The 17,616-nt window shown below is 27.4% G+C and overlaps 1 protein-coding gene across 4 annotated transcripts in view; it reads left to right on the top strand.

Annotated features, from left to right (window-relative positions):
• The window catches only part of LOC136988717 (actin-binding LIM protein 2-like), an 81,812-nt gene that overhangs the window by 51,618 nt on the left and 12,578 nt on the right, over window positions 1-17,616 (top strand). For 3 of the 4 annotated variants that reach the window (XM_067286669.1, XM_067286668.1, XM_067286671.1), the window contains exons 6-13: window positions 3,483-3,576; window positions 8,662-8,752; window positions 10,814-10,908; window positions 12,073-12,144; window positions 13,580-13,745; window positions 13,893-13,940; window positions 15,717-15,731; window positions 16,186-16,353. In XM_067286669.1, coding sequence (XP_067142770.1) covers window positions 3,483-3,576; window positions 8,662-8,752; window positions 10,814-10,908; window positions 12,073-12,144; window positions 13,580-13,745; window positions 13,893-13,940; window positions 15,717-15,731; window positions 16,186-16,353 — 749 coding nt within the window. The remainder of the gene's footprint in view (window positions 1-3,482; window positions 3,577-8,661; window positions 8,753-10,813; window positions 10,909-12,072; window positions 12,145-13,579; window positions 13,746-13,892; window positions 13,941-15,716; window positions 15,732-16,185; window positions 16,354-17,616) is intronic. The other variant, XM_067286670.1, reaches the window with a different exon arrangement.

Here is a 17,616-nt window from a genome sequence, read left to right as displayed (position 1 = left end):
AACAAATCTCAACAAATACTATAATATGGAGAGCCCTATCACCATGTTCCTGAGCAGTGATGTACAGTTATGATTGAAGATAGACTCATGAATCTTTCTTAGAATAGTGTTTTCTTATATGAACTGCTGCTCTAAAAAGCTGTCAACATGGCACTCATTTAAACAGACTGTGCTACTATCCTGTGCTCTGTTAACAGGAGTTCCATTACACATAAAACATAGGGGAGAGAATCAGGAATAGGAGTGCTCAATTAAGTGAACTGCTCCCTTACACAATATATAATAATAAATCCAAAATGCATATTTTAAAATCTATAGAAATATAGATTATAGAAACTGTCTTCATGATCTAATGCTGTCCAGAGAGAACTTCTAATAGAAGGAATAATTTATCCAAATTCAAATTCCACAATAGTATTTCTTCTAAATCAAACTGTTGTTTATCGAGTAATATTCTGCTAAATAATATTTCATTTCTTTATTCAGTTATATAATTATATTCAATTTGTACAGTATTATCATAAATCATTAATTTTGTAATATTATATTTATAGAATATAATGATGTACCATAAAGGAGAATAAATTTTTTTGAGGCTTCAATAAATATTGACATTTTGAAATTAATTGGGTTTTAAAAAGTCAAACCTATTTAATACATATAAATATTACTATGCTATTATTTTGCATATTTAATTAATCATTATATTGTAGTTTTAATGAATTCTTATTTACTATAGTTAAATTTTGATACAGTGTGATCTCACTTGATGAGAGCTTATTACATGAGAATTTGATATGAGTTGTTTTTTATTTTTCTTCCTAATTTAGAAGACAAAATATTTTAATCACTAATGTAATAAGATTACAATTCTCTCATGTTATGATTAGCTGGCTTGTAGATTTCCATCTCCATTTTTTTTATTTCATTTATGTTGTTTTTGTTTGTTAGGGGTAATGCTATTTATTTCTTCATGGTTCTGCAATTTAATGAACTTTGTTTCTACACTATATATCTTTCTATTGCTGATTACCATTAAATTAATTTTAAAAATTTTTTTATTTTATTATATTTTACTTGTTTTCTGTTTATTGTGATTTCCTGCAAATAAATTGCAGGTTTTCTGTCAATTTTAAAATTGTAATTATGAGCACTGTTTTTGCTTTGGCTAAATATACTAAGAAAATCTTTAAAAATTATGAAAAATTCTTTACATGCCACATATATTCATCTGCTACTGCAAGTTTTTTGGAAACTACCAAGGACACACATCCATATGCCTTGCTTTTAGTTCTCTTATATTTTTTGTATTTCAATCCATATTTTAATTGATATTATTGGACTCTTGCACTTAAACTTGTATCTTTAAACTGATAATTTCTGATAATTTTTCCTTTCTATAAAATGAATCGGTTGTGACTATTCATTGATTTGGGTGGCATGCACCACCAACCACTTGCATGGGAACAAATTCTATCTTACATCCTATGAAAGACAAGAGCATAGTGTAAATTATAAAGTTGTAGAACATTTCAAATTTAGTGTAAAACATTTTTGTCCAGTTAAAATATTCAAAGGAGATGTGGCAGATAGCACAAAAAATGACTGGTGAAACCATTACAGACTTCTCTGCATGAGCACTCAAGGCCATGCAGAGAAACTTCATACAGATTAGTTTCTTTTATATCAGTAAATAAACTAATCACCACTTTCATTTATTTTATTTCATTTAGAATTATTGGTTGATAAGTAGGTAGATATTTTGTAGCACTTTAGTATTAATTATGGAACACAGATAGGATACCTGAGTTATGTCTGAATGAGGTTCAAATCTTGACTATAAGAAATAATGAAAAAATTTGCCTTGATTTATGAGATTTATGAGAATTTACAAGAAAAAGTATGCTTGTAAATTGGAGTTATATCAAAATCTGTATAGTCATATTTTGATAGTTTCATATAATTCAATTAATAAGTACAATATATGAATATTTGCAGCAAGAACATCTAATTGTTATCTTATTTAAAAAAACTGGGATGATAATGAAGTAATTACAATAGAAATGAAAAATTTTTAATATAATTTTATTGAGAGAATATTCTATATGATTCCCTTCTTTACACTTTATAGGAAATAGATATTAAATTGATTTTTCTTTTGTTATTTTATTTAATGATTAAAAGCTATTAAAAGTTAAGAGAAAAGAAGGTAGAGAAAATAGAAAAACTCTTAGTAAAATAATTAAAGATTAACTAATAAAAAAAAAAAAAAATATTCTAAATTTTAGTTTTAAATAAAATATTGAAAATATAATAACATCTAATAAACCATTCTTTTATAATTTTATAAAGAAAAGTTTTTGTTTATTATATAAATACAGTAAGACCCCGCTTAATGCAGGTATGTGATCCTAGACGACAAAGCACTAAACGAAACAGCATTAAATGAGGTCATTTTAACATAGAGTAAATAGGGATAGGGAAATACGCGACCAAAAATAAACAAATTTTACTTTAATTTTAAGTTATTTTTGTATTAATTTGTATAATAATATATGTTAAATAACACAGAAACATATGCATACAGAAATGTAAAGTTCATTTTTTGTGATGAAGGTTTTGACTTTTCTAAAATTCTTGTTTTTTTTGCAATAAAGTCGTGAAGTTTCATTTGTTACTTTTTCTTTCCTTAAGCAGAAGATCTCATCCAAAATGCCTCATTTTGCTTTTGCACTCCTTTCAAATTCTGGATCATTCGCTACAATTTGATCAATGGTTTTGGTTATTGTTACCAAACTTTTACTAAGTAAATCTGTAGAGAAATTTTTTGGGTTCTTCGTCTTCAGAATCTCTATTTTCCAGTTGTACATGAATTCCTTGTTCTGCCAGTTCTTGAAGGTCGTCGTTGGTAAGACTCACCAGAAACCTGCAGTAACTCCTCAATACCCTGCTCGTCTACTACATCTCCTAGTCCTGCTGTATCAATTAGGTTGACTTTGGTCAACCTAATGATACAGGCTTTTCTCGTTGAGAATTCTTGGATACCTTCAGCCATAACTTCTTCCACACTTCGTTCATGCATTTATCAGTTAATTCTTGTCAAGTGAAGCTGATATTGCCTATGGCATCCATGATGTTATATTTTCTCCAAAATTGTACCAAACAAACATAGATTTAAAGAAAGTATACCTTTTTGCCACCTTTTGCTGATTGGTTCATGTTCTTAAATAATCATATTATATACGAATCAGTGAAATGCCATGATAATTTAAATCAGTGTAAATTTTGAGCTTTTTTTGAGGCTTCGAGCAGCTGCGTTATATCAAATCAGCATTAAGTGAGGCAGCGATAAGTGGGGTCTTACTGTATTTTAGTGCTTTGAAAATTTATATAATATGTAATCATCTAAAAATAATGTATAAAGTTCAAATATTTATAATATTTTTTAAATTTAATAATAATCTAGAATTTTTCATTTACAGAGATGGTCTTCCTTATTGTGAAAAAGACTATCAAAAGAATTTTGGAGTTAAATGCACTCATTGTGAAAGGTACATAATTGGAAAAGTCTTACAGGTACAGGAGTTTATTAAGATTATGCTATGTATTCTAAATGTTACATAAATTATCACATTTCTAATTAATATGAAAATAATTTGTATTAAACTATTAAATGTAATTCATTCTTCCCTCTCATTTAATTAGAAAATGTTAATTAAAAATTAGTATAAATACCTAATTGTTAAAATTATTAATAAATGTTGGCACTGCAGAAATTTTCCTAAATTTTAATTTAAATTAAATATAATTTGGTTAAGAAAATTTTAATTTTAATATACAGTTGAACTTGGTTATAATGACATTCAAGGAACTGTTTTTGTGTTATTTATGTCATTATAGCTGGGTTCCACTGTATCTGAGGTAAATGTAAAAACACAGTATGTTTTCTCCAATCTGTGGAGTACAAGACTATCGCAAGGGGGCATGCAGTTTTACCATGTTATCATTTTTTAATACAGACAAACAAAAAAAGTCAAATTGATGTTGAACAAATGAATCAGCAAAACAGTTATGCCTAATTCACAACTCTTGTTCAAATGACTCAAGTATGAATGCTAGAAATCTATCCACACTCTTGCCGAAATATCTCGACAAGAGTTGAGCTCTGGCAAACAATATACTTTATTTAATAAGGTATAATGTTTTGTAGGCCATTAAATAAATTATAAGGACAGTATTTATGAAATTAAATTGTTACAAAAATTGAAGGGGCGCAACAATTTTTTTCTGAAAAAGAGGGGGCGAAGGTGCAGAAAGTTTGGAAACCACTCCATTAATGCATTGATCCTTTATTACACTATACATTATACATTACATATCCATTGCTTTTAATGCTTAAAAAAGTCAATGGTTTCACTTTGAGTCTGGCATTTTCCAATACATGTTTAAATCATCTGGAAATGGGACAGAGTAACAAATGTCATATCTTCTGTTTGGGAAAAAGATTCAAAGAATCGAGCCAATATTTTTGAAGTGACAATCACTTTGTTTAGCGTAGGAACAGGTTTCAAATTTACAATCTCTTTACACTCATCATTGCCATTTTCTTTATCATCATAATGACTAGCTTCCTCTTGCACTTTCACTATGATCTCACCATCAGAATTTATTGCACTGGTTATAACATCATTAACTGCTTGAACATACTGCTGAATCTCCTTTGCATTTGGGATAATTTTAATGTTAATCTCATTGTACCATTCAAGTTTCTCAGAATTTGAGCTTGCAGCTATGTCTGAGAATTTTGCATGACAAGCAGTTTCTAATTGTTTCTGGTGTAACTTGATTCCTTTTTATGGCTAAATCTTGTTCCTTTGACAGTTTTCCACCAGAACATTTTTTCTCTCTTAAATTTTAGTCTTATCAAGTGCAAGTCTATAAAACAATCCAGTCTTGTTGCCATCAAAAATGTCTGAAGCATTAAATCCTTCATAAAGCTTAAATCAGTCATTTTGTAACCAGTCAGTTGTTGTCTGCAAGTTTAGTTGAGCTGATTCACTGCAAACTTTACCGAATGTAATGTTATGACAATGCTTAAATTGATTAATTCAATCATTGCTGCAAGTAAATTTTTTGATTTTAACTTTTAAGATTGGGCCATTAATTGGATGTTTAGGCTCCATTGCTTTGTGAATCACTTTAAGATTACATGATCCAAATCTTCGTGTATAGGTTTTCTTACTTTTGTAGCAATTTTTCTTGATTTGTCAAATGCTTTTCGTATTTTCTCATGGTCTTTCCAGATTGTGCATACAGTTGAGTTGCTCAGGATAAAGTTCTTATAAACCATAATCTTTTTTTGCACCTCCTTCAATTTGTTTTATGTTGGAAACTTTGTCTTCAACAAAGAGATTTTTATGCACTTTCATTTTTAACACTCCATTTTATGAAACACTGTTCTTCCTACTGTATACTGTAATAAACATTTGCAGAAATGACTAACTATTAAAGGAAGATAATCTGTAACTTCCTTGGCTGAATCCTTCACCAAGTTATCAGCCAATAGAAACATTCCAATGGACCCAAGATGTTTTGCAGCAATGTGTTTACCATTTAGCAGGACCATGCCTATGCATTTCTTCACCAAAATCTTTTTCTACTGAAACTAAACTAATACTAAAAGACTGATAAAATACAATGTACTGTTAAGTTCTTTTCTTAAAAATAGGGCTAAAACATCAATCTAAACATTGAAAAATGTGGAAAATTCAGTTGTTATAACCAAGTTTCAATATCATTATATCAGGGTAAAATGTAATGTTATAGGGTTGTAGCCGGACCATCAGTATTTTGTCATTATAGCCAGGTTATTGTTATAACCGGTGCTGTTATGCCTGAGTTTGAATGTATTTTAATAATTTAATAAGATATATTTTTAAAAAATTATTTATTTCAAAATCTGTTAATCATAAATTTTCAATAAATTAGATTGTATATTTTAAGATATAAACTAGATGAGTTGTAAAATTCAATTTTAAACCACAGTCATCATAATGAAATTGCCTAATCTGGCAACTTTGGTTGAACACAATCCAATACAGTTATAAACTGATAAATGTCAGTCAGAATCACAATACACTCAAACCTGTTTTCATGTGTGCGGTCTTCTTTTGTGCGATTTTTTATTATATGTCCTGCCAACTAGTATTCCAACTAGAAATATCCTGCCAACTAGTATTCACCCTACTTTAGACTCTTCTCCTCCTGAGACTTCTATGACAATGTCCCGGGAAAGATGACACCAGCTGTTCTCAAGGTCTATCAAGTTGTAGTCTCTTTAATCCGATTAACGGTAGACTGTCTCACAGCTAAACAGGTTTAATAACTCCTTTATTGGCTTTTTTACATATGCATTTCGGATCAGTGTTATCACTCCTGATCCCTCCTGAGGTTTGAGTGATAACACTGATCCGAAATGCATATGTAAAAAAGCCAATAAAAGAGTTATTAAACCTGTTTAGCTGTGAGACAGTCTACTGTTAATCGGATTAAAGAGATTACCACTTGATAAACATAAAATACAGCTACTAAAGAAAATTTAATAAAAAGTTCTCAAGGTCATCAAAGCTGTAAACACAATAACTCATCGGTGTCAGATTTTGCAGAAAGGCGAGACAAAGGAAATTAAATTTTGAAGCTTTCTCTTCAAAATTAACGCATTTCTTTCATTTTTTTTCGTGTTTATGTTTAATTACATTAAAATAAAAAATTCCTGAATTGAATTGGACAAAAAGGAGCTACAGCAAATAAAAAATCTCACAAAAAAAGACCGCACAAAAACAGGTTTGAGTGTATTTTCTGCTTGAGACTTTTTTTATGCGGTCCCTATTCACCGCATAAAAAAAATTTACTTTTCAATTGTGCTGCAAAAACTATTTTTTATAGCTACTCGTGAAGTTTTGTGCATTTTTTTTTTTTTTTTAAATATTTTTTTAATGTGTTTTCTTTTATGCGGTCCCTATCCACCGCACAAAAACAGGTTTGAGTGTACTCTGTTCTTTCACTGTCTTTAAGATTACATGATCCAAATCTTTAAGATTACATGATGTCATGCATGTATTCATGAGAGAACATTATGCCATCAACACTTATCCAGACAATTCTCCTACATCACTCAAAATTCTGTCAGACAGCATTATAGTAGCACATTTTTTACCTGTTTTCTATGCTCATGATGCCTTTAGGGGATTTCCTATAGGATCCCTTTTTTTTTTTTTTTTTTGTTAGTTAACTTGTAGTAAAGTTAAAAAATATACAGTTTCACAATTGGCGATTGTTCGGTACACCAATAACACAATGTTCCAGTTCCAGTTCCAATGAAAGTTCCATCTCCTGTACTTGTCTGTCACGAAGGCACCTTACAACGATCAACGAACAGTTGGCTAACAGTAACACCTTCTTCGGCTATGGTAGAACTCAATCAGCAAGACTAATCCCAACTCAAATTTCCCGCTTCCATATCAACCTTATATAGTCATCGATAACCGCCAGTCGACCAATCAGCAGCTATGCTAGTCGTAGCTCTATTCCAGGTCTGCCACATCACGTGATGTTTTTGCCAATGGTCTCTTCATTGAGATGCATGTGCTATCAACTCAAATTTAACCAATTGTGTTCCTCAATGATCTCTCCTCAGCAGCATTCGTTATCAGTTTAAATTGACCAATCATGTTCATTAAATGATATCACCAAGACACTTAGTATTAGTATTTCAACTCTTCCTGATTTCAACACCCCCTCCTGATTGTTGCCTGGGCTAGATTCATCCCTGCATCCCATTAGTATGCCACTGATTATATACAATAAATATTGTTTCAAACTAAAGTATAAGAATATAGATTATCACAAAGAACTGTGGACATCTGAATCTTTATCGTCATTAATGAATTTAAATATTAGTTGGTAAATGATGAATGATCAGCAGTTATATTTATTATTGGATTTTTTTTTAATGATTTTATAATATATTTTGAGACACCATGAAGTGTTGATGAAAAACACTGGACTTTTCCACATCTACTTTATTTTATTATCTACTTTGCAGTCTTTAAACTAATTGTTCCAAGTGCCAATCCAGTGTTGGTCTTGTGTAGTTTTTTTTTATCTGGTATGTCTTCATAGTGTTTAGTTGGATGTGATCAGTCATTTCAAAAAAAAAAATATAAATATCTTCTCTGTGTTGAAACTGTAAAGTATATAAGAAAATAAAGTGGATGTGGAAAAGTCCAGTGTCTAGTGTCAGCACTTTATGGTGTCTCAAAATATAACATAAAAAAGGCACGGTTTCAACACAGAGAAGATTTTATGATAATTAAATTGATATGGAACTTTTACATATGTAATAAATATATTATAAATTGTATATTATGGAACAATATTTAATAAATATAGCTATGATTTTGATATTAGTAATGTAATTGTTAAAATTTAATTTTTGATTAATTGTTAACTACAAATTCAAACTTACTAAAATGATTTCTTTTATCTAGAAAATTATAAAATGTGGAGATATATTTTTTTATATTCTTAGTTTTTAATATTAATAACATGAATACTAATAAACTAAAAGTTAAATTAATTTGAAAAAACTAATTTTGATAGGCTGGTGATACCCATCATTTTCATCCTACTTGTGCTCGTTGTTCAAAATGTGGAGATCCTTTTGGAGATGGAGAAGAAATGTATATGCAGGGTGAGAGTAGGAATATGATATTACAATGTTAATAATTTTGTAATATTAATTATAATACTTATATATTATAAATTTTTTTAACATTTAAAATCAGAAGCATCAAAATGCTTATACACTTGAATTATTATGTATAGTTTTTGATTTAAAAGTTCCTAATTAGATTAATTTGCTTTTAATGTTTAAGTGTTTATTAAATTGATATTATATGATATAATCTTAACACTGATATATTTTGAAAAATCAAATGTTATTTAACCCTTTCTCGGCCAGGGTACCGATTGATCGTTACCCTGTTAACAATCGATTTTTATAAAATTTATCGATAACAGATATCAGCACTTGATGGCATCGTCTTGTTTATCGTCTGTTTCACATATTTTTGTCCAGGTGGTGTTTTGTTGACTTAAAAAATTTTAATTATCGGTTTTTTTTCTTAATTTTTCATTTTCTGATAATTTTTTATTTCATTTTTAGCATATTCATGCAATAATATTACTATAATAAGTTCATTAATGCTATAATAAGTTTATTCAGCTATAATATGTCAATGCTTTATAAATATTCAAGTTATGACCTTCAGCTCTGTTATTTTACATATTTTTTTTTATTTTTAATTTTTAATTTTTTTTAAAATCTAAAATATCAGCAAATGTTACAGCTATTGCTACTGGTAATCATATGTTTATTACAAAAATATATAATCTTGTTTGATATGAAATGAATAAAGTATATTAGTTCATTATATTAGTTGAAAGCAGAATAAAGTTCAGATTTCAAGCAAATGTTTGATATAATGTGCAAGAATTTCACAATGAATAAACTTACATGCATAAATGTTATATCAAATTGTACAGAACAATATTCTAGTTCTGGCTCAGTGACAATAAGAATGAAGTAACCAGACAATGTTAATTTTGACAAAAAGTAACAAATTTTCAAGTTTGAATGTCACTTATCATATATATATATATATATATATATTTCTAATAAATTTTTCAAACAAACTCTATTGAAAAATGTTGTATTTAAAACTAACTATATTGATAAAGATATGTGATTTTTTTCATATGAATAAAATAATAATTTAATTTTTGGTGAATTTTTAAAATAATATTGCTTGATTTACCTATTTTGCCCTTGGCTGTTTTACAAAATAAGGGGGCGTGGCAAACGGCAGGCAAAGGGTTAAACAAATATAAGTTTATACAGGAAGACATGTTCAGATATGTTAAAAATAGAGCAGTTTCAAATGTTGAAATGAAGTAGAAGAGTAATAGAAACATGTTTTTTTTTTTCAATTACTAGGAGTTCATATTAAGATGATGATTGTAAAATAAAATATATATCAAGAAAATTTTTGAGGATGCAAAATTAATATGAAAATATAAATATAAATTAATAAAAAATATTACAAATGAATTATAAATAGATATAAAAAATAAGTAAAATTAAATATAAATTAATTAATAGCAAGAACAATAAATACTTAAATAAAAAATGATAAATAATAATACTGCAAAGTGGATTTATGTCAGCTGGCTCCAAGTGTTATGCAGTCTGCACCACAAACAGCTGTTAATGTACTTTAGTTTGTTCTATTCAATTTATGACCTCATTTTAATGTTCTGCTTGAATTTTGATGGAACTGAAGCTAGAATTTAGAATTCCAAAAATATTTATTCAAAACAAATTGTATCTTCACTCCTAAAATAAAGTTAAGTGTATCAATTTCTGTTTTTTTTTTAAGATATTCTTTATTGTTTGTAAGAAATTCAAGCAAAGTATAATTTGTTTTCATCTTAATTTCCTTCCTTGTCTCTCCAATGATTTTAATTTCTTTCTAAACAGTTAGAGTTTAGGAATAAAAAGTTATAAATAGTATATAGAATAAATTAAAACAATATTATAATTATAATATTGTTATAATTATGTTAATGAGAGATTAATTAGAAAATTATATTTCAATTATTTGGAAATTTAAAACTTTAATTTTTTAGTTTTGACTTATTATAAATATATAATAAAATCTAATTTGAAAATATTATTTTTTTTTTCTCTTAGGTGGTGCTATTTGGCATCCTCGATGTGGACCAAGACCAGATAGTAAATTAGATGATAATGTATTTGATGATCAAGCAAATAATATTGACGGTCAGGTAGGAAATTTTATAACACAGCTTTTGAAAATTCCTGAAAAATTTTATGATAATGTTTATTGGGAAAATAGGTAAACTAAACACAGTAAACCCCACTAACTTGTACAGTTAGTGTCAGACTTCTCATAAGTTATACAATTTTTTCCAGTTATACAATAATTTAAAATTTCTTGACAATACAAAAATGATAATTTTTATAGCTGATTGTATAATAAAAAAACAGCTAAACAAGATCAAGCATATCAGAAATCAGCAGGTGTTTTCCTCTGTACTTTACATCAAAGAAGTCACAGTCAAGCATAAGATATGCTGGATACAAAAGAATGAGTCCTTGTTTAACTCTGACAAATAACACCTTACTGTACTGTACACTGCATTGTGTTTAATGTTCTTGAAATGAGTGTTTTCTATATCTGGAAGTCTTTGCAATACTATGTATTATATTACTGTAGTTGGTAAATTAATAAAGACTGTACATTGTTGTATATTGTATTGTCATGAAATTTTCCAGCTTATTTCCGGTAATAAAAAATTCAGCACTATAACCGATGATGATAAATAAATAATAAATCAATTTTAAAAAACCATAAATAAACTATACTCTTTATTCACTTTTTTGTTTTTATTAGAGAAAATATCTTGCTAACTTGAATTATTATAAACTTAGACAACTTTCACCCCTATTAGTCCGAGTTGGGGTTTACTGTAGGTAAAAATTATTAAATAGGTATTTATTTATATTTCTTATCAATTTCCCTGTATATCTGTAAATTCTGCATATTATGTATTGGAACCTGTTTACTGCTTAAATAACCATTTTTTATATAAACATATTACATAGTCACAACAGGAAACTTACAAATGTTGTAAAAGTGAAAGTTGTAAACAAGCAATTGTAAAGCAAGAAAGCATACTGTTCTAAATCTATAGAATACTTATTCAAGTTATGCAGAATAATTAAAAATTTAATTTTGTGAACATTTTAAAATATAAAATATTGGATTTAAATTTAATTTAACAAATAACTTTATAAAATGTTACTAATGACACAAATACCACCTAATGTGTTTCTTTGTATTATAATTTATTTTGTTTCTTTTCTCTTTTTTATTTTTTTTTATTTTTGTAACTGTACATTTTTGTTTTGTTAACCTTCCTTGTTAGATTTTCCCACCTTATTCTCCCAGTCTCTCCAGTTCCCGTTCCACCAGTCCTTACAGTTCTCTTACTAGACAGGTTGGTTTTTATTATATTGTTAATTTATTTTAGTTTTTGTTTTATGCCAGCTAATGGCAAACTATTTTATTACAGAGAAACAGTTTCAAAATAACTGTTATTTTAATTATTGTAAAATCTAAATTATTTACATATACTATATTAAAAAGGGTTTTTTTCTTCTAATTTATAATTTATAAATTTTAAAATATTTTTCCATGCTAAGCAAGAGTTTTGAATCCCACTACAGACAATTCTTTTCAATCAAACTTTTCTAAAATATATTGAATTGTTCTAAATTTACAGCATGAATGGCATATTGCTATTTATTGGTCATATGTTATCAATAAAAAAGCAAAATACTGATTGTGTATCAATCTTAGTGAAAATATAATTTATATCATATGAAATAGCACACTTGGAATTATTTAAATTGAAATGATTTGTTAAATACAACAATTACACTATAGAGACAGATTTAATTAACATATTTATAAATTTATTCTAAGAAATACTCATTAAATATACAGGTTTAAATTCCACACAGAAACCACAAAATGCACAATCAAAACAACTAAGGAAAACTCTACACTACCTAAATGCACACACATTTCCAAAACTACATTCAATGAGAATCAACACTTTCAGACATACATATATTAGTTTACTCTGATGCACTTACTGTAGTTATGTACAACATTAAATGACAATCATAGACAATCATGACACATTCAAAATATAGACATATCATAAGCAATGTTTCCTATATGTTGTATATAAGAAACAACATTTTCTGTCATGAATGTGTCATTTTGACACTAATCAAAAAACTTGTATATATTAATGTTAATATTAATGTTAGGTAAACTAAATACTTAGATTGGACGTCATGCCAACAGTTGTATTAACACAATTAAAAACTTCAGATACAGAGGCATTAAAGTAATTAAAAGATATATTTTCTTTGTGCAAGTGCTTTTGACATAATTTACACACATCGAAAGCACTTGCACAAATAAAATATTTCTTTTAATTGCTTTAACGCCTCTTTATCTGAAGTTTTTAGTTGTGTTAATATATTAGTGTTAACTCTATTTTTTAGTTCTATGCATTTTTAAAGAGGCAAGAATGCTATCTGTTTATATGTTTTATACAATGTGTCGAATAAGAAATAACAAAGAGCTGACAGAAGATGAGTAAGAGCCCAAAATGCATATCATCACCTAAACAACAGAACGAAGATGGATTTAAAGTAAAGCCTGGTGTCTATCAAAGGCCGCTTCATTGTGCAGTATGGATAAACATAGATAAAAAACATGGCTTCAATTTATAAGACATTATAAAAATTACTTTTATCATAATTACAATGTTTAATTTTTAAAGAAAGATTAATGAAAAGTCATTTATATATTTAATTCAGTATTTGAATAGTAAAAGAGTTTAATATTTTATTTAGTATGGTCGACTGAGTCCTGGCAGCTTTCTTGACAAAGACCCTCTCATCACAGATTTAAGTAGAGTATATACATATAGCTATCTTACTGCTGAACCTACTCAGGGATATTTAAAGAGACCAATTGAGCCACATCCTCCAAAATCACCTCAGTTCCATCGTCCTCCTGGTGATTAGTTAATTAATGTTTTTTGTAAAGAGAATAAATTTATTAATTTACATTTCACTTATTGAAATAAAATATAATATATTTTCACATTTTACTTTTGAAATATATTTATTTTATAATTTTTATTTACATGGTTATTAAAAACAGAAAATGGTGGTAGAAGAAGAATAATAATGAAACCTATTATAAAACAAGGTAAAAACTGTATAATAATATAAATATATACATTAAATAATATATTTACATATTATTATAGTAATATTTAATAAAAAATTAATATTATTTAAAAATAATGAATATCATTAACTACTGTACGTGGTAATGCTTGGGTTATTTTAAGAAAATATCAGTTAGGTTTGAAAACTACACATGGTTTTATTTTATTAAACATTGGTACAGGTGGTAGTCTGCAGCTATATACAGGAAATCTTTGTTAGTTTGAAATTCAACATTCAAAATAATTGCAGCTTTAAATTACCAAATTTTGAATTTTCCAAGATTTACATATTTCTGTACAATATGCTAAATGCCATGTAACTGATGTAATTTATTAAGCAAATGAAATACAGCTACCAATGGAATGCTATTTTTATTAATTAAAAATTAATAATAATAATAATAAATAAATAAACTGCAGGTAAGCAGCACGTGTCTGTCAGAACCTCACAGATTGCCAGATAGGTTTTAGAAAAAGTAAAGCAGAATTCTTGAAATGTAGCCAAAATTATTTTTAAAATGGCCCAAAACTAGTAAGTTGCCAAAATCTAGTAGCCTAGAACCCTACAAATATATCAATATGCCACTTGTAGCCCAATCTTGCAATTCCAAAACTCAACCATATTTTATGAGAAAAGGGGTAGTCCATGGATAAGGTGACACCTGAAAGCTCCTCATCAAGCTCCTCATCGGCACTATGATGAGGAGTTTGAAACAAAGAATAAATGAACATAAACATTCTGTGAACAGGAGTGTTGATTCTACGGTACTGGTGGTTTTTGCAAAAGAACAAGGGGTAATGGTATTCTGGGATAAAGCTTCTATCGTTAGGGCCACAAGATCAAGACAAGCGGTTAAGCACATTGAAAAAATGGAAATACATACCATAGGGATGTGAACAGTTTGGCATCAGCCTGGAAATCCTTCTTTAATAACTTAAATTAACAGAACATCACTATGGATGGCATTATTGTTTCATTTAATTTATCTTAATATTTATTTTTAATTTGCATATGTGTTTTTTTTATCATTTTATGTATTGTACGTTTGGTATAACGCGCAAGCGCATTACCGTTAAATCGCCCAACTGCTACAGATGTTTGTTTTTTATATTTCGTAAATTAGAATTCTGAGTTCTTTTCATTGTACGATTAACTGACAAAGACTGCTAAAAGCAGTTGAAAACGTTTTTAAATAATTAAATTTGTGCTGGAAAAGAAAAAGGTTGTTATTTTACTTTATAGTATACAGTCCAATACTAATAGAACTGAATGCATTAATACAAGACAGACAAAATTGAATTTATAAGTATTGTTTGTTCATTTGAGATTTCACTTCATGATTCATTTACAGGAATGAATTTATTAATAAAATGTATCATAAAACTGGCTTTAATTTTATACTTGAGATGGTAATCTATTCAAAGCATTTTTACTGAAAATTATTTCTTTTAAATATGTGATTGAAGTATTAATTTGAAAAATTTTTATATTGGATTATAAACTGAAAACAATCTTATTATTTTAATGCTGCAAAATGTATACATTGATTTTATGTTTTTATAAAATTTATTTTCTTTTCCTTCAGGAAATAATATTATATCTAGAACTTTTTCTATTTTTTCATTAAATAAGTATCTCATTTCTTATTGTCAGAAATATTACTCTGTATAATTTGGAAATCAACTGTAAATTTTTTAATATATAAATTAAAAATATTTTTTTTATTTCATGTCAAATCTGTTTGTTACATTAGGAATGCAAGTTTTAGGTAAGAAACTAAATGTTTGTCTTTTTCATATAAAATATTTAATTAAATTATTTTTAGTAATAAATTTTAATTATAAACATATTTACCATGTTTACCCTTGCAATTATTATTATGTAATAACATTAATTACTTCTTGATATTATGCAATGAATATACTAAAACAATAATATGTAAAGAGAAAACAAATGCTTATTTCAGGATACCCAAAATTTATTTATTGAGAAACATTTTCTCAAAGAATTTTTGATATCCTGAAGTAAGCATGTTTTCTCCTTATCATTATAGTGCCTAATTATCAAGACAGCCTTAATCAATAATGTGTATAGATGTAATTATAAAACTTATAAAGTAAAATATACACATTAAAAATCTAAAAATAAAATTTTGTTAAACTTTATTACTGAACCAATATTTATTAGAAAGTAAATTCTAATTTATATATTATTTTTTCAAGTGGATTCTATTCAATCTACTACACCACGACCACGTTCCCCACATATGAATAATGAAGAACCAATAGAATTGGCTCATTACCCTAATGCACAACGCCCAAAACCTACTGAAGTTGCTAAAATTGAGAGAGATGATTTTCCTGCTCCACCATTTCCTTATACAGATCCAGGTATTTATGATATTATATTGAGATTGTAATTTATTGTCATTCATATTGTCATACTAAAAAATAGAAAAAAAATATAAAATTAACTCATACTCATCATTTAAATCAGTTTTTTTTTTAATAATAATAATCAATGTAATGGCAACTTAATTCTAAAATGTTATATTCATTTAAATTTTTTATGTACGATGACTTTATATAGTAAATTTCTGAGAACTGACTATTTTAAAAAATTATCAGTTGATTTGGAGAGAGAATTTATAAACAACTTTGATCTTTTGTAACCTTCTGGAATGGAAACTTTTGATAATTTTTTATTTATGTTTAATTCACAGTAACATTTTAGGTTACATAAAAATTTTGCAATTTTAATGTCTTAAAAAATATCACAATTTCTGTTATTAAATTTAAGTACAAAATAGCAGATAGCACTAAAAATGCCATGATTGGTAATTATTACATGAAAATAGTTTTATAATGTTTGATGATCTTTTGGCAATTTCTGAATTTTGTTCTTATCATAGATTCTTTTACAAAACAAAACCATGTATTAATTTTTAAAAAGTCAAGTATTTGCAAAAATATATGGACATTTTTTAATGGATACTTGTCTTAAGAAACAACTGTCCTAAGCAGACATAGTTTCCAATCCTGACAGTGTCTGCTAAACTCAGGTTCTGTTGTACATAGATTAAAAAGTAATCTGTCTATTAACAAAAATATTTTAACTAATATTAATGATTTCTGACTTAAAAATATAAAGTTTGTTCATAGTCAGTTTTTATATGAAGCGTGCAATGCCATAATGTTGTAAATGCCAAAAAACAAACTTTTCAGGAGAGAGAAAAAACACTTTTCCTAATGAACAAACTTTAATCAAATGCTATAAAAATTATTTTAACAATTTACACTTTGGAATAAAACATTGGGTTTAATTTCAAACACCTAAGTATGATGGTAAGGAAACAAAAAAAGTTTAAAAACAGGGTTAGAGCCATAACGTTGTAAATGCCAAAATTGTGCAAGTGCATAAAGTTGTAAATGCCAAAAGCAATTGCAACCATAAAATTAATGTTTCTACAGCTGAAAAACAGTTTTGAATATCAAAAACTTACATTTAAATTATTAAACACAATTTACAAATTCAATATCAATTTTAACATTAAAAACTGGCAATAATCTATTAGTGACTGCTTCCTGGCTTCAACAATGTTGGGCCCACAGTTTTGGTATTTGAACTGAACTGTAATCTTTATCAATTGTAAT

Source organism: Centruroides vittatus, unplaced genomic scaffold (assembly GCF_030686945.1).
Source record: "Centruroides vittatus isolate TY-2023 unplaced genomic scaffold, ASM3068694v2 scaffold_386, whole genome shotgun sequence".
NCBI lineage: Eukaryota > Metazoa > Arthropoda > Arachnida > Scorpiones > Buthidae > Centruroides > Centruroides vittatus.
This window is presented reverse-complemented; position numbering and strand designations above follow the sequence as displayed.